The following is a 24,004-nucleotide window of genomic DNA, read 5'->3' as shown; positions in this document are numbered from 1 at the left end:
CCCGCTGCCCGGTCAGCACCGCGGGGCTGCGGCGGGCTCCAGCGCGGGGGCGAGGCAAAAATAAAAAAAAAATTAATTATAATTAAAAATTTATATTTAAAAAGGGGAAACAAGAGGCAGAGCAGCGCGCCGGGGGTTAGGGCCGCCCCGTCTCTGCGCTGCGCGGACCGGCTGGGCCGGGGGCGGCGGGCCCGGCAGCACCGCGCGCCGCGACAGCTCCGCGCCGCCGCCGCCAATCGCCGCCGCCGGCCCCGCCCACCTCCCGCCGCCATTGGCCAGCGCCGCCGCCACTCAGGCCCCGGCGGCGGCGGCGAAGGCGGGGATGCCGGTGCCGATGCCGGCGGGCGCGGAGCCGCCGCGGCGCGGAGCCGCCGCCCGGCCCGGGCACGGCGGGGCAGGCGCGGGCGGGGCGGGGGCGCGCAGCCCGCGGGCTCCGCAGCGGCCGCCTGGGCGCCGCCCGCCGCCGCCGCCGCGGCCGTAGGCGCCCCCGCCTCCCGGGGGCACGGCGCACCGGTATGAAGCGGTGCCGGTCGGACGAGCTGCGGCAGCCCGAGGAGGACCCCGGCGCCGCGGGGGAGCCGCCCGGCCCCGCCGCCATGGAGGCCAAGCCCGGGGAGGCGGCGGCGGCGGCCCCCGAGGCGGGCGCTGTCCCACCGCCACGCACCAAGCCCCCCGACCTGAAGGTGAGCCGCGGTGGCACCGGCCGGCGGGTACCGGCGGGTTGGCAACAGGGCGAGCATCCCGGTGGGGTCACCGGAGGCGTGAGGGAGGACCCCTTAGGGTCAACAGTGGGGTTACCAATCGGGCAAGCACCCTGTGGCATTACCGTTTGGGTTACCGGCGTGGTGAGCACCCAGCGGGGTTGCCTTGGTGGGATGTACACCTTGGTGAGGTACCACCATCCCCACATCCTCATCCCCACTCTGCTACAGGTGTGACCTTGGAGGATGTAAGATGGCCCCAGGATGAGGATGCTCCTGGGATGGGGATGGTACTAGGATGAGGATGGTCCTGGGATGAGGATGCTCCTGGGATGGGGATGGTCTTGGGATTGGGATGGTCCTGGGGTGGAAATGGTCCTGCAATGAGGATGCTCCTGGGATGAAGAGCTCCCAGGTTGGGATGCTCCCACACAGGGGATGGTCCTGCACTGGAGATGCCCCCAGGGGAGGGGTATGCCCCTGGGGTGTGGGTGCCCCCATTGTGGGCCACTTCCCAGGGTCAAGATGCCACGTGTTAGGCTTGCACAAGCATGCACGGAGCTGGGCACCGGCGAGGCCGTGGCCCTGCTGCAGCCTGGCCACCAAGAGCAGCAATAATAATAGGGCAGCGGTGGGAGAGGTGGGAGGACCCTGGTGACACCACCCGCCCTTGGCAAGGGGGCTGCGGGCACCAGGGTCGCACCCCGGGGCAGGTCTGGGGTGGGCTGCCATCACCCAAGCAGGCTTTTTGGGGGTAAAACAGGGCTGTCCCCCTGCAGAGGGGCTGAGCAGACCCCAGTAAATAACTGCCGGAGTCACCCCAGCGCCGAGCGCGAGGGAGATGCTCAGGGGCCTGCCGGTGCCAGCGGTGCTGACGGGATTGGTGCTGCGGCAGCCGGGAAGCGACGGTGGATAAATGGCCCCGAGGCTGCTCCTGCCGTGCCTCCGGGCTGTGTCCGGTGTGTGAGGAAAACAAGTTACGCGGCACTGCAGCGCTGCGGGAGGGAAGGGAGCCGGTCCCCGGCGGCAGGGATGCGGGCAGGGATGCGGGCAGGCAGGGATGCGGGCAGGGATGCGGGCAGGCAGGACAAGCCGGTCCCGGTGAAAACGGGCAGAAATTTCCCATGGGTTTGGAAGCGGCGCGGCTCTGACCCCCGGCTGTTCAACAGGCTCCCGCTGGCGTGGGCACAGTGGGGTTTTATTTTGCAGAGATTCATTCCCTGCTTGTAACTTGGGTGTTTTCGGGCGCTGCAGCATGTTGCGGCCGCGGGCAGAGCGTGCTCGTGGCAGCGCTGTCAGAGGCGATGGGGCAGTACAGAGGTGCTTCTTCCACTCTTTGGTTTTAGAAAGACCTGGACAAAAGTGGAAAATGTCCCTGGTCACCCAGGGGCAGCCTGGCAGCCAGGACGGAGACACTTGTTGTGGGGCACCTCAGCCTGCCGCTTGGCCTAGAAGGTCTTACCGGCACGGTCAAGGTCATGCAGGAGCTGGGAAGCACAGCCAGGACTGCTAGGCTGCTGCCATGCCCGCATGTATCCCTTCCAGAAAATACATAAAAATAAAATAAACCCCCTGTTCCCATAGGAGAACTCAGCTGCTTTAAGCACAAGCCCCGTGGTTGCAGGACGCTGCTTACTGTGACACGTGGTGCCTTTTCCTCGATGTCCGAGCAGCAGCTCCAGCTCCTGAGGCCATTTTGGCTTTGCTGACGTGACGTACAGCTGCTGCTGCCCTAAAAACAGCTGGGGAGGAGAGCCCTGTGCCAGGAGAAGGCACATCCATGGGGATGTGGTAGGGCCATGCAAGGCTTGGTGGGGTGGGACACCCTTACCTCGAGGAGGCTTGACTTGCCTTGGCCAAGGTGGTGCTTCTCATCCGCATCATCCCCTGCCTCTCTCCATCCCACCCAGGACCCTTTTCACCTGCACAGTGAGTCAGGAAGGGGTGGGAGCAGGGGGCAACAGGAGCCGTGGGTTACGATGGGGATGGCCACCAGGCCAAGCGTTCCTCGGTCGGTGCCTCCAGCTATGAGCTGGAGCTCAGCCTGGTCTGCAGCCCCGTCCAGCCCATTGATTTTATCGATGCACATATGATACCCTAATGCAGGTTCGCTTTGCCACGCTCACCTTTAACGCATTTGTAGCTCAGCAATTAATTGCCCGCGCAGAGTGAATCCTCAGACTCGCTCTGCCAGGCAGAACGCATGAAAAATCGCGTCTCGGTGCTGCCCACAGCTTCCGCGGCAGAGCTGGGCGCTCTGCCTGGCCCCGCCACAGACGCCACTGATTCAGCCGCTTTGCCTCCTGTTGCTACAATTAGTGGCATCGTTAATATAATCTTAAAGTTTCCTGCCCCAAACCCCCTCTGGAGTTGCCATGGTGGGGTGGGTTCAAACAAGCTGGTCCTCAGCCCTGCTGCTGTCCCCAGGCTGACATGGTGCCACACACCAAGACCCACAGATTCATCTCCCCGTGGATGGTGAACAAGCACCAGATGTAAACTTTTGTTTGCTGCCAGCCAAAGATGGATCTGAGCTGGCAACCTGGAAACAACAGCCTGCCTTGTGTCACCTCCATCCCCTAAGCCCGGCAGATCCGCGGCAGCTCTCTGTTCCCCAGCCCCGACTCCAGCTCCTTTGCCGCGAGCAAGGGCTCCATTAGGGGAAAAGAGACAAAAAAAATAAGTTCTGGCAAGGAGCAAAGCAGATGCATGACACATAGTTCTGCTCAAAAATACGTTGGGTGGCAGGGATTTCTGCGCTCTGCAGCAGAGTGACTGGATCCATACAAAACACTGCAGGAGGAGACATCCAGCCTCTCGCAGCTGCCGGGGTGTGCAGGGTGTCCCACCACCAAGGCATTCACCGCTCGGTCCCACTCCCGCTTTCCCTGAGCATCTCTGAGTGTTTTCCCTGGGTCTCTCTCTCTATTTTCCCAAAAGGGCTGATCTGGCCAAGGGTTGAAAGTTGAAGCCTGACCGGTTTCAGTCTTGGTCTTCATGGCTCCTGCCTTTCCCTCCTTTGAACCCAGAAGCTAAGATCAACAGGAGTCCAGAGGCACTGGCCAAAGCTCTTCCCTTTTCCCAGGGCCTGATCCAAACCTCACATCCATGGACAGAAAGCTTCCCCTGGGCTTCCTGGAGCTGGGGAACCTCTCCTGGGGAGGAGAGACATGAAGGACAAGGGGACGTCCCACCATGGGACGTGCAGTCCCCAGCACAGGGGTTGGGACAGGGGTGGCTGGAGGGGACAGGGTGAAGCATTGAACTCCCATTTACTCACAGCAGGTCAAACCCCCTCAGCTAGTTTAATTTTTTCAGAGGTCCCTCGCTACGAGGGGATGGGTCTGGGGGTGGAGACCCCCTGATGTGGTTCAGAGGCTCCCCCATGGCGGTGCCTGCGCAGGCTGCTCGCTGCAGGGAGGATGCAGAGGATTCCTCCTCCTCTCTGTAAAGGTCGTCAGCCCCTGTTCTAAACCCTCAGGTACATTTATATTTAATCCCTCGCACGAACAGTTTTCCAGGCATATTTTGGTCTTGAAAGGACACCGCCAAGGTGAGCCGGCTCCCCTGTGGTTTGTAGGATGGAGCTGTTGTCAAGCAGCTCGAGCAGGAGCAGCGCGGTGCCTGGAGCGGCCGCATCCATCATCTCCCCGGGGCATCGCTCATCAAAAGCTCTCGGGCTGCGGGCAGGACCCCGGCGGGTCCCCGCTCTGGCCGCTGCAGAGCTGCACTTGGGGACCCCCCAGTCCCCCAGGGAGGGGAGGGCATCCTCCCAGGCAGGGTGCTGCCAGAAGGACAGCGTGTTTGCCCAGGGCGTGTGCGCAGCGGAGGGGCGAGAGCCGAGGCCGGGGTGCACTGCCCTCCTGGGCGCTGGGTGATGCTCCCCAGCAGACACACACTCATGTCAGTGTGGGTCTCTTGGCTGAGGTCAAGCGCTCCATGCCCAGCTACCTACAGTCCCAGCCCCCCCAGATCTGACCCCCCGGGGTCCCCATCCTCGCTTCCCACCGCATTTCAGCTCTCGGCATCCCCGCAGTCAATCCAGGAGACGCAGAGGTGACAGCCGTGGGCTGCCACTCGCTGCGTTATTCCCGCAGGAGCACACCTGGCTCCTCCTGGCACCAGAGATCTCACCCTGCAAATGCCACCCGAGTTCAGGAGCTCATGGGAGTCCGCAGCTCCCCCCCAGCCAGAACCACACCTGGGTGGTTGGTGCTGGCCCCACAGATGTTATTCCAGAGAGCGTTGAAGGAGCTGCATGTCACTACAGCGATCTGGTAGAGCATTAAACAACATGACTAACGTTTGTCACATGTTTGTTCTCTCATCCTGTCCCCAGGCGGAGAAGCGTGTGTGGGGGAGTGCTTTATTTTCCATTTCAGAACATCTATACTTTTTCCTTGGCGTTTATAGCAGCGGGAGGAGCGGCACAATGGGGGCTCGGGATGCTGTGAGATAGGGCTGCGACGGGCAGCCTGGCTGCCGGGGAGGGGGTGCGGGGTGGTGGTAGGAACCCCATAGGAGGATCAGCTGGAGAAAGCAGCAGCAGGACTAGAAACCCTGTGTGGTGTCAAGCAGGACTTCCCGGGGTCCTGCTGCTGTTTGCGGGACTGCGAGCTGCTCAGTGGCTCCTTCCCTGTCCCTGGGGAATGGCTCCCCCCACAGCTCAACATACGGAGTGCTGTGGGATGGGATGGGACAGTCTTCCCCTGTGTTTGTGCAATGCCTCCAAAAGGCTGCAAAGTCTTGGCTGGAGCTTCTAGGCAGGCCAGGGATATAAATAATTATTAATAATAATAATAATAGAGCAGAACTTCGCAGCATGTGGCTGTGCTATAAGGTCATGGCAACAAGATCCGCTCCTTGTGCATCCGAAAGCTGAGTTTGGATGTTGGGGCAGAACTGGAAAACCATTTAGCAAGAAACTGGGAGGTTTCAGGGTGTGTGGCCGTTGGGCAGTGGCAGGAACACCGGCCGTGGAGAGCCCAGGCAGGAGGGAGGGAGGGATGCACAGCCCCTGCCACGGTGGGCAAGGGCAGCACCTGGCTCTCCAGGGTCGTTGCCAAAGAGCAGCATCCCAAACAAAGCAGTCATCCAAGTCACTGTTTTCCTGCAAGATATGTTGGTTTGGGTTAAAGTGGGTTTTTTTCAGCTCTTGGCCAGGCGTGACTTGTCCCTGCGGGGCCAGGACTCTGCTCTCGGTGCAGGCAGGGCGGTGGGATGGGTACGGGCGGGGGGTTCGTGCAGCCCCCTCCTGGCTCCTCACATTTTAGCAATTAGCTTCCATCAGTGGATAAACACATAAGAAGGAGGCAGAGAGTGCAAGCGCGGTCAGCCCAGAGCTGTGCTCAGCCAAACCGTGTGCCTCGGCCTTGACCCCGCCGCAGCCGGCAAGAACTGATCCACTTACCGGGGTCACGAAGCAGGAGCAGCTCCTTTGGAGTCCACAGAAACAAGCCCCCAGCACCGAGCAGAAGACCCTGGCTGCATTAATGAAAAAGACAAAAGAAATAAAGATATTTTTGTATTAATCTGTCTTCGTTTAGCCCATACCCGGGGCTAGACAGTAACAGTGGCTCTCTCACTCAATGTCCCTTCCCCAACCGAGAAAGGGAATTGGGAAAAGGAGGGAGACTCAGGGGTTTGAAGTTAAATAGATTTAATAAGATAAAGAAACCAATATCAATGACCACACAAAATTATACTTATCTACAGAACACCAGCAATTTGCTCCAGGAATAGGAATTGTTGGGAATTAGAAAGAAGAAGGAAAGGAAAGCAAAAAAAGCCCCACTCCTCCCCAGCAAGCTTTCCCTTTTATAGTGAATGATGTTAATGCTATAGAATACACCTGAGGCCAGCCTGGGGCAGCTGCCCTGGATTTAACTGCTAATGGCCTTGGTCACCATGGCTGGCCACAAACTGAAACAAAATCCCACCGAAACCAGGGCATAATCTTAGTGTTTTACAGCTGTCTATACTGAGAAATTAATCTCCGTATCCATTGCATCAGTTATTAAGCAATGGCTGTTCCAAAATAGCCCGTGCAGACACTCTGTTCTGAGCCACGAGTAGTTTTGTGCCAGAAAAATGCCTCTGCTTTGGAAGTGCGGTAATATCCCGGAGTAGCGTAAGAAAACAGTTTTTACATCAGCAATTTCTCTGCCATAACCGTTGCAGAATGGCTTGTTCGTGGTGACCAGTCCCAAGAGCTCTTTAATGGAGCCTTTAGCTTGACAAGCATCGATGTGGTGGGATCAAACCCAGGAGAGCAGGGCTGGGATTGCTCTCTGCTTCCCTTCCCCTTTTTCCCATGCAGATCCCTCACCGTCCCGCCGGGAGCCCTGCCTGCAGAGCCCAGGAAAGGTTCATTCAGAAGTTGGAAAGGGCCCAAGAAAGTTGTTTTTTTTTTTAAAAAAAGGTGAATTTCTATCAGGTCGAGCTGTTGGGCCAAGAAGCCCCTGAGGGCGGCTGGCTTCCACCTCCACGCTGATGCTGGGAAAACGTCCTCTCCTTTATTGCTGGCTTCACTTTTATTTTGTTTTCTTTACCCTCGAGGAAGGGATTTGGTCATTTCTTTTCACTTGGACCTTCTAAAGGGCTAGCTGTGCATCCGAGGGTATGCCATACCCTTGATGGTAGAAATCTGTGGGTTTATAGTTATGACCTATCTAAATGCTGCCTCTGTTTCCATAGAGATTCTATAAATAGAATAAAATTTAAATCACAATTTCCCGAAGTAGCAATTTGGCACCGTAGATTTATTATATATTTCTCAGGAAAAAACAAAAGGATGATAGAAATTTTCATTATGAATGGATTCCAGAAGGATTAAAGGGTTTGCCTATAGCGTGTAGTGACACAGGATCTAATTGCTGGTTCCTTGTCGATGTTACAGGTGTGATGAGAATTAGGCCCTTATGGATTTGGACCTTGTGGGGGTTTTTAGGAGATGGGCGTCCTTTCTGTGTGGCCATGAAATCCTCCAGCCCTCTGCAGCTCCTGGAGGTCGTGTCTCAAACATCACCGCTGCTCTAAAAGCCGGGGCTTTTGCCAAGTGTCCGCTGGGGCTATAAGTAGCTCCTGGTTCAGAGCCCGCTTCACGCTGGTTTTCAAGCATGAGTAAGTGGCAGCGCCGCATTTACGGGAACCAGCATCCCTGGGGAGAGTCCCAGCCACAGGACATCAGTGGGGAAATGCCCCTGAACGTCAGCAGGGTCAGGACTGGCGTCCTCAAAGGTGCTCGGCTTAACTCCAAAATCGAGACAGAGAGCGACAGGGCAGACTTGTGCCTTGTGAACTGCTGGGCTCCTGGTAGCTGAGGCTGCTGTGGGAGGCGAGAGGATCTTTCGATGTCCCAGGATTGTTTACTTGCTGCCTGGGAGCCACCAAGGACCAGGGATCTGGGATCTGCTGAGCCCTTTGCAGGTGCTGGAAGTTGCTGCCCACGCCGCTGCCCTCCGGTCAACCCCGCGCAGGGGATGGCGGAGGGCACCCAGCCAAAATCTCCCGTGGATGCAAATCTGGGCATTACAGTGACTGCGGGGAAACCGCTCCGGGCTGACCCGGCCGTAATCAAGAGCACGATCTGTTCCACCATCCATATCGCATGACTTCCCTGCGGCCGCGGGCAGCGTCCGCCCCGATTCCCAGGAGCGGGCACGAGAAAAGCCGTGTGCTCTGTGGGAACGTGAGTCCCAGCCCCCTGGGAGAGGAAGACCCAGGCGTACTCAGGGGACTGGTGTGCCCCCATCTCCTGCTGGAAGCCAGCTGCTGCCCGGTGGGGACTGGATTTGGTGGCACAGGGCCACGAGCTGCGGTTTCACCCCCGTAAGCGAGGCCAGCCTGGTCTGGGCTGTGCTTGGAGGTCGTGGAAAATCCCCTGGGTAAAAGCCCTCCCCGATCCTTCCTGGAGCACGTTTCGGAGTGAGCTCCACTTTTGGTGGCTCCTGGCGGCACGTCGGTGGCCAAGGCTCTGTGGCTGGCAGTAGCCATGGCTTTTCTTGCCAAGGAAAGCGCTGCTCCATCCCTGCTGCCGGCAGGGTCAGGGTCTCTGCACAGCATGCGGTGGTGGCTGCAGCAGGCACCCTCCTCCCTCCATTGCTCTGAAGGGTCTTTCTCCTCCTCTTGCTACTTTTAGGAGTAGCCAGCGCTCATCGGAGACCTTCCCCCGGCGTGGGTAGTGCTGTTGGAGCTGCACACCTGAGCCCTGTGTGCTGTCAAATGGCCACTAATGTTTAGTACTTTTCCACGGGTATAAAGTGCAGTGCTGGCAACCAGGCTTGTTCCCTTTTGCAGATCCCTTTGGGCTGGTGTGGGGTCCCCAGAGCCCTCCAGAAGCTCTCCAAGCCCTCCAGCTTCCCGTTTCGGTTCAGTGCTAGCGTGGGCACCGTCCGTCAGAGCTGCGTGCGCCGAAGTGGGGTGATGCCGTCCCTTCCTGACAGTAACAGAGGTTGTTTTCTCTCCTCTCCTGCAGAAAATCCAGCAGCTGTCCGAAGGGTCCATGTTTGGCCACGGCCTGAAGCACCTTTTCCACAGCCGCCGGCGGTCGCGGGAGCGGGAGCACCAGAACTCCCAGGACTCGCTGCCGCCGCACTACGGCGCATCCGACCACGACTCCCCCGACGAGAAGGAGCGGTCCCCCGAGATGCACCGCGTCTCCTACGCCATGTCCCTGCATGACCTCCCGGCGCGTCCCACCGCCTTCAACCGGGTGCTGCAGCAGATCCGCTCCCGGCCCTCCATCAAGCGCGGCACCAGCCTGCACAGCGGCAGCCGGCGAGCCAAGAGCGGCTCGCTGGAGCCCCAGAAAGGGAGCCCCCACCTCGTCCGCAAGGCCCCCCAGGACAGCAGCCTCACCGCCATCCTGCATCAGCACCAGGGCCGCCCCAGGTCCTCCTCCACCACCGACACTGCCATCCTCCTGGCCGAGAGCGGGGCCGTCTACCTGCTTACCGAGGACACCGAGTGCCTGGCCGATAAGGTAGGGCTGCGGCACGGGGACATCCCTGGGTGGTTGGGGGGGCACGAGCCCACGCCGGGGGGCCAGGGCAGGACTGGGTGTGGAGCACCCCAACACGCTGTCGGGAGGAGACCAGCGCTGGTGGCACCGGGTGTGCAGGGTGGTGAAAGGCAGCCCCTTCCCGGGAGCGAGTCGGGTCTGGAGGCTGCTGGGGTTGATGTTCCTCTCGCAGGGACATGCCCCGGTCCGATTCCCAGAGCAGGATTTGAGGGAGAGAGAAAGGGACTCGGCAAGAGCTCTGTGCCAGTGGGGTGGGACCCCCGGCGCGGGGTTGGAGGGGTTCCCAGGCAGCCCAGCGCCGGGCGTCTACAAGGGTTCAGCCGGGCGGCTGCAAATTGATCCCATCTAAAGTGAGTTTTAAATTGCTCCGTGCAGAGCTAACAGAGAGGATGGTATTTCCATCTAGTGTTTAGCGCCGTTAATTATGAAACAGCTGAGATTAGCGCGGCGGCACGGCACACTGGGGGCATGGTGTGAGTGGTGGGAGGTGCGCCGGGTGCTGGTGGGATTCTCTGTGGCGGCTTCTCTCCTTTGGGGCCCAGGGGGTGTCATGCTCTAAAACCATTCTCGGCAGCCCAGAGGGCTAGATGCATTCTCTTTGTTTTTTTTTTTAATTTACCTGAAAATGCCAGCAGTGAATTGGCAAAGCAGTAGGGCTTGGGCTGGGGAGATGGCCAGGCAGGCTCCGGCACCCCGTGGGGGCTCGTGGGTGGGTGGGTGGCTTTTGCAGGAGTAGCTGTGTGACAGGGTGGCAGTGGCTGGACAGAACGTGGGGTGCAATAGGGGCAGGGGTGTCAAGTCCATGCACTCTCCCAGAGCGGTGGGACCTGGCGGGCACAGGGGCTGGGGCGATGCTTCCCACGCTGCCCCCTCCACCCAACCACTCCTCTCTCCTTGGCACCGAGGCTCCGAGAGGGAAATCTGACCTGGAGACTTCTGTTGCCCTCTGAGCTCATGGAAAGAGGATCACCCAGATCCTTTTTCTTTCTGTTTTCGCCTGGCAGTTTCAGCGCCGAGCTGCAGCTGACACTCACAGCTTGCAGCGGGTGCCAGCGCTGCTCCCCTGCCACAGCCGTGCGGGGACAGGGCCACCGCCGGGACGTGGGGATCTGATCCCAGAGGAGAGACACATCGTTGTATTCGCAAGAAACAGCTGCCCAGGTCCTCCTCTCCCCCCTTTACAGTGTGCAAACCAGGGCACCCCGACCCTTCCCTGGCAGTCCCCGCGCCGCTCCCGGACCAAGTGCTCGAGCAGGGCCAGCGGGCCATTCACGTTGTTAGTTTGAGCATCTGCAGCCAAAATCTCTTGCATCTGGCCCGTGGCATTGGCCTCGCAAGGAGCCTGGTCCCACTGAGCCCTCCAGGGTTACGGCCGAAGCCTTGAGCCGAAGTGGTTTGCACCGGGACAGAAGCACCGGGAGGGAGGTGAGAGAAGAGCACAAAGAGCATGAAAAGGGGATGAATAATTAACTGCATATGACACAAAGAGCAATAAGAAGAGAGATGATACTGGGGCCTTTGTGGGGCAGTGGAAAAATAACCTATTTAGAGAAACAAGAGCTATGTGATATTCTCGTGCCGTATTATTTTTCCGTAGCCCTCGGGAAACCCAGCCTCCTGCCCGCAGCACACCGGCTCCTCTGCCGCAGGGTCGGCTGGTGCTGCCGTGCCCTGGGCTCCAGCACACCCGACACGGCTCCGCCGGACCCCGGCACGCGGGTTTGCACCGGGGCCTTGGGCCAGCAACCGCTTCACATCGCCTCTGCCCTGTCCCGTCGGGTCCGTGCCTCTGCCTCCTGCCCAGTTTCACCCTCCCTTTGGAAGCCGCTGCCCCAGGGTTGCAAAGGGCCCCTGTGAAAGAGCCGTTTTTCCCTTAGAAATCTCACGCTGAATTTTCTATCTGTTGCGTAAGGGCCTGAGCGCACGCTGGATTAATCCCTCGTGGGATCGCTCAGCCTCAGCAAGCGCTTTCTGAACAGCTATTGATTTTTTTTTTCCCCTTTTTTTTTTTCTTATTTAGGTTCCTGCAGTTTTCCCTTCCCTACCTTTACCTGCACCGGTTCCTTGCCCTGCTGTCCCCACCGGTGCTGAACCACCCTGAGCCCCGCTGAGGCCGGGCACACACGGTGCCTCCCCCCTGCACCCCTAAGCCCCCCCGGGTGGCAGGTGCTGGGGCACTGCGGCCGCAGGGAGCAGATGGGGCGGCTGGAGGAGGCGAGTGGGACTATGGCACAGTCTGGGGCTCACGGTGTAACCAGAGAGATGCCTCGTGTGCCCCCGCGCTGCCTGCGCCTGCAGCCGCCCCGTGCCCCGGCACCGCTGCCTGTCGTGCTCTGCCCACCTTGTCCACGCAAAGGTGGACTCTCAGTGAGTGCTTTGTTGCCCCTAAAACTCACTTTTAATGGGAATTTTGTGGCGCTGGGGCCAGCGATCCTAAAACCAGGAGCTTGAAGCTGAGCTCCTGAGCAGGTAGCCTGCTTTCTGGAGGTACTGAGCGCCTAAGGGTACTAAAGGAGCTAAAGGGATGAAGGACCTTCGAGTCTCACTGCTTTGGTTGCTGTCCCCACTCGTCTAACCCAGGCAGGGGTTTCCCGTCGCTCCCTGCCTCAGTTTCCCCAGCTGGGAACCAGGGCGAACATTTCCATGCATTGGATAAAGCCTCTTGCATCTCTTTAGGAGGATTTGCTGACTGAGGCAAAGCACATCCCAAACTCTGTGTGAGTTCTGGTGTTAAAATCCCAGAGGAAGGAGCTAAAATAGGCCAGCGAAAGTGAATAGATGGAACGGTGGCATAACGCTGCCCTCCCTGCAGCCCCACAGCCGGCCATCCCCCTGGCATCTGGGCAGGGGCCCGAGGGGGTGAGCTGGGGAGCACCGGTGTGCGGAGACCCTACAAGGGCCAAGGGTTTTGGGGGGGAACTGACCTCCGCTGCAAACCGGGCATCACGACCCTGGAGGTGCGAGAGTGCTCGTGTCCAGGTTGGCTCCGTTTCCTTGCGTGTCACGGGGGAATGAGGGTCTGTGAGCGAAGGGTCGTGGTGGGAACTGGTCCCCTCGCTCCCATCGGGGTGGTGCTTCAAGGAGCACTCCGGGAAAAGCAGGTAATAGCTGTGAAGACAAAGATACCCGAGATTGCTGCTTAATTAATTCAGGAGAAGAAGAATATCAGACTCTCGCACTGATTCACCCCCTAGCAAAAGACATCGTGTTCCTCAGCCTTCGCTGACATATGGCTGTTGTTTCCAGCCCACCAGCAGCCCCCGCTCCCCGACAGGCAGGCGCTGCGAACGCCGTCTTGCCCCCCTCCCCGGGGGATTTGGGGCAAGCGGGCGACTGGTGTGCAGGGTGGATGCCCAGGGCAGGACTGGAGGAGCAAGGGTTCATGCCCATCCCACAGTCTGTCCTGCCCGTCCCCTGCCACTGCGGGCAGGCAGCCGGGGTGCAGCTGAGAGCAGGATTTGGCTCCTGAGTCAGGATGAGCAAAGCAGGGTCCTGCCTTGTGACTCCTCGCCCCGCTGCGGCTCTGCCTCTCCCTGCCTTCACCCTAAAACCCTTCCTGCATAAGCTGCCAAAAATCCCCCTCGGCTGAGATGTCAGAGATGTGGAAACCCAGCTGCAGCATGGGCTGGGGGTGCTGCTCGTGGTTTTAATGCCGTGTCACCCAGCAAGCGAAATAGCAGCACCATTGCTGGAGCTCCCGGGGTTATTCCCTCCAGTAAAAACAACGGCAGGAATTTTTCCAACGATTCTCCGAGCGTAGGAAGGGCCCTGAATAGCTTCACCCGTGAGGGATGGTCATTGAATCATCTCCGCGGAGGTGTCCCTCCCAATGACCTGCAACCCATGGCACAAGGGACAGTCCCCAACCCAGAGGACATGGCATTGAATTAGGAAATGGTACGTGCGGGCAGAGAGGCACAGGGACTCCCCGAGCCCAGGGCAGGCAGCGGGGACAGATCCCCTCCACCCCGGGGATCTGCCCGTCTGTACCCACGCAGCCGCCTTCCCCACAGGGCTCTTCGCCAGGTGCCGTGCAGGAGCACACTGCTGCCACCGAGAGCCCCGTGGGATGGTGGCACCATCCCAGCCCAGACTGGGGACGGGTGGCTCGGAAGGCAGCCGGACCAGGCGGCGCTTGGCAGAGCTGTTTGTTCTCCCAGCACAGTTGGAGGAGCGGGACCGGCCCCTGCGGCACCCAGCCTGTTCTCCTGGGCTCCCTCCCTGCTCGCCAGCCTGTGCCGCTCGTTCTTGGCTGCCTCAGAGCCTTGCGGTGCCTCCTACAATCCTCTGCCCCTTCGACTCCTGAACCGCAGCCATGACGGAGGGAGAGGATCCGGCCGCCTCGCGGAGCACCGGCCCGGTGCTTGGCAGGAGCGACCAGGGCATCCTCATGCCAGACCCCCATCCTCCCGACTCCTGTCCTGGGAAAAGGATATTGCTCTTAAATTCTCTGCTGGGTGTCTTTGTAAGTACCCCCCTCCGCTCTCCCTTCTGCTCCTAGGCAAGGCAAGGACTCGGGATGGCCAGGAATAGGGGTGAGGAGCAAGGCGGTACCTGCAGGCAAAGGTCAGGCTGCTGCTGGGCTCTGTGTGGCCACTGCTTGCCAGGGTTGAGGTCTTAGCCAAGACGCCACTTGCTTTGGACACCAAATGCGCTGGGGGACGTGAGGCTGAGGAGCAGGGGACTTTGCATATCCTCACCTGTATCAGCATCCCGGCTCTCGATAATCCGTAGGAGCTTTCCCAGCCCGATCGAGGACACTCTCGTGCAGCTCGGCTGCTCTTCCTCCTTTTTTTAGGACCGGCTTCTCTGTGCTAAGCTCAGCCCCAGCTGCTGCCTGTGCTGGCCAGCGAAGGCAGAGCCCAGGTCCAAAATTTGCCGTGTGTTTATGTTGCATTGCTGGGTGACCTGTCTCTTGGTTTAGATGCTCGGACCGGGACGTTGTAGGCTTTCAGGGCCAGATTCTGCTCCGTCACACATCGAACATGCTGCGATTTCGTGGCCATCCAGGGACTTTCTTTGCCTGGGAGCTGGGGTTTATATATCTCTACATTTAGTCTGAAAAACAGACTAAATGTCCTAAAGCAGAGCTGGTGCTAAGGATGAAGGGCAGCCCACCACCGACCTCTCGGGTAATTTCCTTGCAAACTCCCCCCTTTTCCCATGCTGGGGGGGGTTTTGCATCGTGTGGAAGGGCGGCTGTGCCCTCGGGAGCTGCACCACTGCCCCACCTCACTTTGCTGGGGCATTAATAGGCACCACTGCTTCTGCAATTATTCACTAACTCTAACCTTCCCCCCACACTGGGGAGCTGAGAGCGGGTGGTTTCCTATGAATCAAGCTGCCTGAGGTCCCCAATAAATAAAAAACATTGCTCTCCGGGTCTCGTTGCAGCAGGCTGCCTGCAAAGTCTCATCCTGAGCATCCTGGTGCTTATCAAGTCCTCACTTCTTGAGCCTCCCCTGGGGAAATCTGTGCTCCTCCGTCCTTCCCTAAGGCTTGGGACAGCCTGGCAGGTCAGGCAGGGTTTGCCGGGGGGCTGTGAGCTTGGCAGGAGGTGTGGGGGGCTCAGAGGGGGCATTAGCCAACGGAAGCAGGGCTGTGGCTGACAGCCCCAAAAAGTGCTTCCCTCCGCTGCCTGGAGTGCGGCTGCGAGGGGCCCGCGGTGAGCAGATGGGCTCCGGGGCCAGCCCCAGAAGGAGGGAGCTGGAAAGCAGAGCTCAGGGCAGGGATGGTGTTTTCCAGAGCGTCTCGTGCAGCTGGGGATTTTTCCTGCCCTGCTGAGGCAGTGGAAGAGTGATGGGAAGTGACCTCTGGGCTAAATCGAGAAGTGATGCTATGAGAGATGTTAAACCAAAGATGAACGTCCCTCGGTAATCTGCCCCGTGTCATGCCCGGAGGCGTCCATGGCAGTGCTGGCTGGGCACTGCGGGGTAGCTCAGAGGTGCACCCAGAGCCTCTCCGACGTGGCAGGTTACACTTCCAGGGCACGGATGGACGTAGGGACAGCCCGAGAGACGATGGGAAGCATGAGGCTGAGCAGTGCTCGGCTTGTCTCGGCTGTGGGAGCAGCATGGTCTTCCCCATTAAACATGCATCTAGGTCACGATCAGCTCATCGGTCCGGCCTGTACAATTCAATGTGTGGCTGAAAATACTTCCTAAACCAGAGGGCTGCAAATGAACCTTTCTCCTTTAGCCTGTTGTCTGCGGCTGCACAGACGCTCTGCTCCACGGCCACAGTTGGTTTGAGGTTTCACACAGCCCCGGCACCAGCAGGGCACACTCAGGGCTTTGGTCTGGCATGGAGTAAGGCTCTGGGCTTCAATTCTGCTTCCCTCAATTGCTCTTAACTGGGCCTGATCCTGCAGCGCTGGCTGCATCAACCCTGCTCTGTGCAACCCCGTGGGTTTGGGCTGAATCAAACGCACAAGCTCCAGGTCTCCTTCCTCACCCAGGACTTTCCCTTTGGCCCCTCACCAGCTCCTCTGGCCCCACCATAAATGCAGCACCCGCCCTTGTCCCCGCTTGCAGCACCCGCCCTTGTCCCCGCTTGCTTTCCGGACGTCCCATTTAATATCTTCTTAATTGCACGTGAAGTCTCAAACGCTTGTATCTGGTCAGTCAGCTGGACGTGTTTCCCGTGCATTGCATGTTCTCCTGTGGCAGAATTGGGTCGGTCCAACCTTCCCCATCACTCTCCATGGCGGCAGCATCCCGCCAGCCGGCTGGACCCGGGTCCATCCCAGTGCACGGCCAAGACGCTACCTGGTCCTGACACGAGTGGCTGGTCCCTGGCTTTTCTCTCCCCCGGGCTGCCCAGCTCCTTCCTCAGCGACTGTATTTTTCCCCGTGTGTCGGTCCCACCCGGGGTTTTGCTTTGTTCATGCCTCCGCCTGCCTCGCCTGGGCTCTGTGACCGACTACGTGACACAGCAGATGACAACAGCCCGTCCGACCCCCCGCGTCAGGGCAGCGTACGGGGCTGGAGGCGTATGAATATCCCGCCACGGGGACGAGGAGGGGTTTGCGTTACAGCCCTGAAAGCTCCAGTCCACGGAGAGCTGTAAACAGCTCCGGCAGATCTCCTGAGCCGGCAATCCGGCTGCACCCACCGCGTTCGGGGAGCGCCTGGGGACGTGGGGCCAGCCCTGACGGGTCTGCGGGAGGGCTCTCCTCCTCCTCCCTCCCTCCCTGCTGCTCCCCCGAAACTTTGCTGCCGTCAGCTGCTGTTTCCCCCGTCCGGGCACCCCGCCATGGCAGCCAGCACTGCTGGCACATCGCTGCCGGGCTCCGCGCCGCGGCAGGGACGCGGCCGAGCAGCCCACGCCGAGTAGCCCTGGGGGACCCCAGCCCTGCCCGCGATGGAGGTAGGTGCCAGCGGCTGTTGGGTTAGAATTATACTGCGGGGAGGATGGCGATGGGCAGAGACCCGCAGGGGCTTTCCGTACCTGTTTCTGGCGCTCGGTGAATGAATCCCGCCGGTGTTATCCACGCAAGCTCCGCTGCGAGCTGAAACCCTGAACGTGCCTCCCTACATTATGTAAGAAAAATCATACTCAGGCTGGTAAATTAGCGGAGACAGCAGCTGCCAGCCCGTTGTGTCCGTGCAGGAGCGGGCAGGGCACGGAGGGGGACACGGGGCTGCCTGCTCCGGTCTCTGCTGCAGGCTTGGAAGGGGGGTGGGAAGCGTGAGCCAGGGCTCCTGCTGCTATTTTCAATGCCTGGGGTGGGTAACGGGGTCCGGTGGGAACAGCGGCTCCGCTCGGGGAGGCACAGGGCTGTGAACGCACGTGGGGATGGGGGACAAACCCAGAGCGTCCCCTGTAACGCTGGGCTGACTGCAATCACCAGCTCACAGGGTGGATGCTGTCCCAAATTATTACACTGATAAAGTGCTCTGAGGAAGAGGGGCCGTGGAAGCACCCACATTTAATGACTGCCCCAAAATCAACCTCCCCACATCCACTGCCCACCTGCACTTCTCTGCCGGCCGTGGCCTCTCCCTCGTGGCTTTCCACGGCCACCAAGGGCCCGGGGCACGGTGACACCCACGCTGCAGAGCTGCCGGATCAGTGCAGCAGGTCCTCGGGTCTGCCCTGCCTGACAGCATCCCTCGACAGCTCGCTGGTACTTATTTTTTCCATGCTTGAAGGTGCACGTGGTCCTTCCCAGAGCCGTTCCGTCCCTGTGTTGTATTTCAGCTGGGAGCCACGGTCACACTTGCTCGGGGTCGATGCGCCAGTAGCTCATCCACTGCACTCCCTAGTAGGCTATAGGGTATGGAAAAGAGAGTATTGAGGGCACAAGTAAGTGCTTGAGAGTTATGTCCTGAACTTTGCAATAACTGGGCAATTTCTTAAGAATGGCTTTAAACCCCTCCCAGTCGAGGGTGTGCCGGGAGACCCACAGCCCCACGCCGGGGACACGGCCACGAGCGAGCTGCTGGGCCCCCGGCTCCTCACCCACCACCTGGGCTTTCTTCCATCAAAGCTTCAGCAGCAAATAAACCAGCATTGCATAATTGTGCCCGGCCGTGGCCCTCTAAGTACTGTTTGCTCAGCTTATTAGCTTGAGCCTTTTGCATATCTCAGCTCTCCTGCGCTGAACTCTGTTGAGAAGAATAATATTTCTCCCTGCGTCCTGCATTCCTCCCACATCAGTCCCTGCTCTCCCCTCCAAGCCCACCTGGAAAACAAGCACTGGAAATCGGTGCTTTCATTTCAATGTGCCTACCAGAAGGTTTTCTGAATGTAGGGAAAGTGTGGCTTTTACTAATCCCCCAGTTAAATCCGCTGCACAGTCATTCAGGCTGGCTGGGATTTAGCAGGCAGCGTCTGTTAATGCTGCAGAGATCGGTATTGTCTTTTTTCGGTTGTTGTTTCCAAAGCAATACCCTGATGTGGCTTTCCTGCCATGTGCCCTGTGTCTGAGCGAGAGCAGAGCTTTCGGTGGGGCTTGGGGAAAGGATTTCACCCCAGCCACGTCAGCAGCATCGGATCCATGCTGCTCACCCCCATCCTGCCCTCCCTTCCCCCTGCGCTCCCAAATACACTCCCATGAATAAACCCAAAAGATTGGCTTTGCAGGGGGAAAGGTTTGGGTGATTCCCAAAGGTCTGGCTGATTCCTAAACCTTCCCCTCTTTGGAAACAAAGTCTGAGCAACTTCTCCCCTTCACTGCCCCAGCTGGGATTTCCCGTTTCGGCATCTCCGGGGCTGCCTTTTCCTTTGCCACGGCCGGTTTGTCCCTTGCTGTACAGAGAATTGCACATCTGGGCAAAAAGTCTGTTTCCTGCTGCTTCTAATTTCTGCCCCCTGATAAGAAACCCAAGTGACACCCTTCGCAGGGCGGCTGGAGGGCCCAGCCTGGCAGAGTAACTAAGAGTAGCCTGGCAGCAGGGTCTGAAAACTCGTCAGCTTTGTTGGGCATTATTTTTTTAATAAAAAAAAAAAAAAGCTGAAGCCAGCTCCCAGCTCTGCCCCGTGTCCACCTGCGGGCTGGGGGCTGCTGGGTGTCCCCTTGGCTCCCATCCTCCAGCCCCTGCCCCATATTACAGCAGCGCTGCTGCGATGGAGAGAGAAGAAAAGCCTTGGAGAGGGGGCTGGAGGATGCTCCCATCGAGCGCGTGGTTGTCTGCTTTTGCCTCCCAAGGAGGCTGAGACCCCTGCAAGGAGCCCCCCCATGAAGCACCAACACCCCCAGGCTGCCGGCAGCGCCGGGGAGGGAGAAGCTGTGAGGAAATAACGGGAGGGCAGCCTTTGCCCCTGCTTTTCCGAGCCCCGCGCAGGACCTGCTGCAGATGGGAGTGTTCGTAAGCAGCATCTTGAGAACATTCCTCCCTCCTGCACAAGGCATTTCCTGGTGATAACACACTCCTAAGTAATGATCTCGCTGCATTATCCCTATTAAAGGGTCATTCGGGGAAAGCGTGATGGAAATTAGAAATTATTCAGGTCTGCCAACAGTATTTAACTTTCAAGCAGTTCTTAATTAGAAGCCAGGAGCCATTTATACAACCGCTGAGATTTGCATGAGAATCTGCATATAAAACCCAGCAACTGGAAAGATTTAGTGATTTTTTTATAAGTGGTGAAGCAGCGTGTTGGAGAGCGAGGCAGGACCCTGCGCTGCAGCCTGGGCTCTGCCAGTGATTTTAAGGGTGGCCTCGGGCAAGTGATTTCCTCTCCCAAAGCTCCGATTTTTCCATCTGTAAAATGGAAATTAGCACGTGCCTGAACTTTCTAGTGGCAGCCTGTGCTTGCAGAGGGGTCTGGCACTGCCAGGTGAGAAACCTCAGCAGAGCAAGCGGAGGGGTCCCCGCACCTGCAGCTCCCTGGGGACCAGGAGCTGCTCCCAAGCCACCCACAAACTGGGGTTACAGCAGAGTTTCTTTTCAGCTCATCTAGGCTAAAAGCCAAAGACTGAAAATGAGACTGAAATACCTCCAGGTTGCTCAATGGATGGGAGATTTGATGAGGGGTTCCAGTTTTAGCTCCTCGCTCCTTTTTCCCTGGCTGGCGCTGGGTGCCCGTCTCTGCGCAGAGCAAAGGTGGGAAGTCAGAGTTGAGGTCCTGGCGGTGGACGCTCCTTGCTGAAAGAGATTGGCCAAAACCAGGCCCAAAACCCTAATTATTTTGTTGCTGCACCTTCTAACTGGCTTATTCCTGGGATGGCAGCAGTAGTGGTATGGCTGGGAAATGCTTAACCAGCCAGAAAACCCCCAACTTCTCACTATTGCTCTGCTTAACTGTTCTCCTGCCCAGCTCTTACCTCCCTCTCCCTCCTTTCCCCCCCAACCCCATTCCCCTCCTGCCCCTCCCTGGGGGCTCCCTGGGCATTCGCTCCCTCCGTTGAGCATCACCCTCCTCTCTCTTTACTCACAGCTGGACAAGGGGGACGTGACCGCGCTCAGCCTGCCCTCCACCGCCGGGCACGGCGATGCCGACGGCACCATCTGCCTGGACGTCCCCGACGGCACCCCTGACCCTCACAGGACAAAAGCCGCCATCGAGCACCTGCACCAGAAGATCCTCAAGATCACCGAGCAGATCAAGATCGAGCAGGAGGCTCGGGATGACAACGTGGCCGAGTATCTGAAGCTGGCCAACAACGCGGACAAGCAGCAAGCCTCCCGCATCAAGCAGGTTTTCGAGAAGAAGAACCAGAAGTCGGCGCAGACCATCGCGCAGCTGCACAAGAAGCTGGAGCACTACCACAAGAAGCTGAAGGAGATCGAGCAGAACGGCCCTTCCCGGCAGCCCAAGGATGTCTTCCGGGACATGCACCAGGGTCTTAAGGACGTGGGTGCCAACGTTCGCTCCAGCATCAGCGGCTTCAGCGGCGGCGTGGTGGAGGGCGTCAAGGGAGGGCTCTCGGGTCTGTCCCAGGCCACCCACACCGCCGTGGTCTCCAAGCCCCGGGAGTTCGCCAGCCTCATCCGGAACAAGTTCGGCAGCGCGGACAACATTGCTCACCTGAAGGACACGCTGGACGACGGGCACCCGGAAGAGGCTTCGCGGGCGCTCAGCGGCAGTGCCACCCTGGTCTCCAGCCCCAAGTACGGCAGCGATGACGAGTGCTCCAGTGCCACCTCCGGCTCAGCTGGTGGCAGCAACTCAGGGGCAGGACCCGGTGGCTTGGGGAGCCCCAAGTCCAACACGCTGGACAGCCACCACAATAACTTTGACACCATCCTGGAGGAGCTCCGGGAGATCAAGGACAGCCAGTCGCACCTGGAGGACTCCATGGAGGACCTCAAGGCCCAGCTGCAGCGGGATTACACCTACATGACACAGTGCTTGCAAGAGGAGCGGTACAGGTAGGGACGGGCGGGTGCCAGAGGGGCACACGTCACCCAGGGTGGCTCTTTGGGGAGCACAAGGCCACCATCCTGGGCTTGTCCGGCTAAGCCCTGCATGCCAGGGACATGGGGAGCTGCAGTCCTCACTGCCAGCCCCCCCAGCAGCACCGCTCCCGTGGAGGATCACACAAGGCTTCCCCTTCGGCAGCCAGGAGCGGGGTGGGTCGGAGGTGCTGGGCGGTGTCCCCAGTGTCAGGGGAAGGAAGGCAGGGGGGTCTTTGGGGGGACCTGCCCATCCCAGCGCCCCTCCACCCCCCCGTGCGCAGGTACGAGCGCCTGGAGGAGCAGCTGAACGACCTCACTGAGCTGCACCAGAACGAAATGACCAACCTGAAGCAGGAGCTGGCCAGCATGGAGGAGAAGGTGGCCTACCAGTCCTACGAGAGGGCACGGGACATCCAGGTAGGGAAGCGTGAGGGCTCAGCCTCCTGCTGCACCCTCCATCCACGGGGCACGGGAGGGACCCTGGGCTGGGAGGGAGGGCGGGCACGGCGATCCCTTTTTCTAGCACCCTCCAGATGAGGTCCTTGCTGTGATGCTGTCACAGAAAGAAGCAGGTAACTAAGCCATGTCCCCACTAAGCCCTGATGTGCTGTCCCTCGCAGGAGGCGGTGGAGTCCTGCCTGACACGGGTGACCAAGCTGGAGCTTCAGCAGCAGCAGCAGCAGGTCGTGCAGCTGGAAGGGGTGGAGAACGCCAACGCCCGGGCGCTGCTGGGCAAGTTCATCAACGTCATCCTGGCCCTGATGGCCGTGCTGCTCGTCTTCGTCTCCACCATCGCCAACTTCATCACCCCGCTCATGAAGACCCGCATGCGCATCCTCAGCACCGCCCTGCTCGTCCTCTTCCTCTTCTTCCTCTGGAAGCACTGGGACTCCATCACCTACTTTCTGGAGCACGTCCTGCTCCCCAGCTGATCTGAGCCCTGGTGGCTTTCCATTTCCCGCAGAGAGGGCGGGGGGGACAGTGGTCCAGAGCCTTTGGGTTGGTTCTTCACGCGCTCGGTCCGGTTGCTTTCCCAGCCCTCCATCCTCGCTGCAGCCGGCGGCGATCGCTCGGAGCGTGGCGTGTCAGAGCCAGGATCTGTTGGTCCTCTGGGATGTTTGGGGAGGGCAGGATGGGGAATGAGGAGGAGTTTTGGAAGAAATTGGTAGTTTATGGGGCACTGGGTTTTTCTAGGGTTTTTGAGGTTGTTTTTTAAATGTAATTCTGTTCTGAAAGTCCGTGGGAAGTAGATCTTCTGCAGAGGTCTGCTGTAGGTGGGAAGGATTGAGCTGGACCAAACCTGGCTCTGGGAGAACTTTCTGTGGAGAGAGCAGAGGGTTTATTTGGGGCTGGGTTTTCCCTTTCATCCTCGAAGACCAAGACAGCAAAAAGCTCAGGGTTGGAGTGAAAGCAAAGCACGTGGTGAAGGAGAAAGCGGGTCCAAGGCAAATACAGCAGGACACGCACATCCCACCAGCCTCCCCAAGCCCCACCACAGCCCAGCCAGGACAGAGCGGTGCTGTGACATTGTCCCCTGGTCCCCACGGGGGCCTGGGCAGACACAGGGGACCCGATGCTGGGACAGCACCAGCACATGCGAGATCCCCTCCGCTGGTTTCCCTTCATTTATTTATTTCCCCCTCCTTCGGCTTTAGTTGATCTGATCTCTTCAGGGACACCTGGACTCGCCAGCATCACGCCTGAGTTTTACAGCCTCTGCTCCGTGTCGTGTGTGTGTGTGCGCGTGTGTGTGTGCGGTTTTTAATTTAATTCAAGACTCTGTTTCCATTTGTGAATCAAAGCTGGTAGAGCGGGGGGAGGCGAGCGGCTGCCTTCCAGCCTCCCCAGCCCTACACAAGAGCACAGCATGCTGTCTCAGATGTTTCTTAAATTATTTCATACATATATATTTATGTAATATATACACACACATATATATAAATATATATATATAAAAGTATATGCACAGCCAGATCCTCCTCTGGTGCAAATGGGTGCTACTCCACTGACTTTGGAGGCCCTGAATCAGTTTGCCTCAGCTGGGAATTTGGCTCTTAATGTTTCTGTGGCAGCATCCCTCTTTCCCAGCCTGACACGCAGGGCTGGCGCAGGCCAGGGGTGCTCAGGGGTCCAGCAGAAGGGGCAGAGGCAGTTCCAGCATGCAGAGGGGATGGTGAGCGTCCTCACCCACCTCCTCCACACTCCTCGGGCCAAGCCAAACCCACCTGCGGCCCCATGCTGAGCTCCCTGCATCCCCTCGGCCCTTGAGCATCACCTCCCATGCTGGCACATCTCCCAGCATGTCCCAGCAGCCAGGGCTTGGTGCAGGAGCTCTGCACGGGGCAGTGGGCGCCTGCAGGAGCCCAGCGCTCTGCCAAAGGCACCGGGAACACAAGGGTGGGGGGCTGCAAGGAGGAGGGCTGGGGGGCACTGGG

At 59.1% G+C, this 24,004-nt stretch overlaps 1 protein-coding gene across 2 annotated transcripts; it reads left to right on the top strand.

The window, feature by feature from the left end:
- Positions 1-501: 501 nt before the first annotated feature.
- TMCC2 (transmembrane and coiled-coil domain family 2) lies at positions 502-23,526 on the top strand. 2 transcript variants are annotated; one of them, XM_068419178.1, is made up of 5 exons: positions 502-683; positions 9,178-9,684; positions 20,608-21,542; positions 21,851-21,986; positions 22,190-23,526. In XM_068419178.1, exons 1-5 carry the CDS (start codon positions 516-518, stop codon positions 22,499-22,501), a joined length of 2,058 nt encoding a protein of 685 aa, XP_068275279.1. In that variant the 5' UTR covers positions 502-515; the 3' UTR covers positions 22,502-23,526. The 2 variants fall into 2 exon arrangements, with proteins under 2 accessions (XP_068275279.1, XP_068275280.1); XM_068419179.1 differs by lacking the exons at positions 502-683; positions 9,178-9,684 and adding an exon at positions 16,778-17,091.
- The last annotated feature ends 478 nt before the right edge of the window (positions 23,527-24,004 follow it).

Source organism: Nyctibius grandis, chromosome 27, assembly GCF_013368605.1.
Source record: "Nyctibius grandis isolate bNycGra1 chromosome 27, bNycGra1.pri, whole genome shotgun sequence".
NCBI lineage: Eukaryota > Metazoa > Chordata > Aves > Nyctibiiformes > Nyctibiidae > Nyctibius > Nyctibius grandis.
This window is presented reverse-complemented; position numbering and strand designations above follow the sequence as displayed.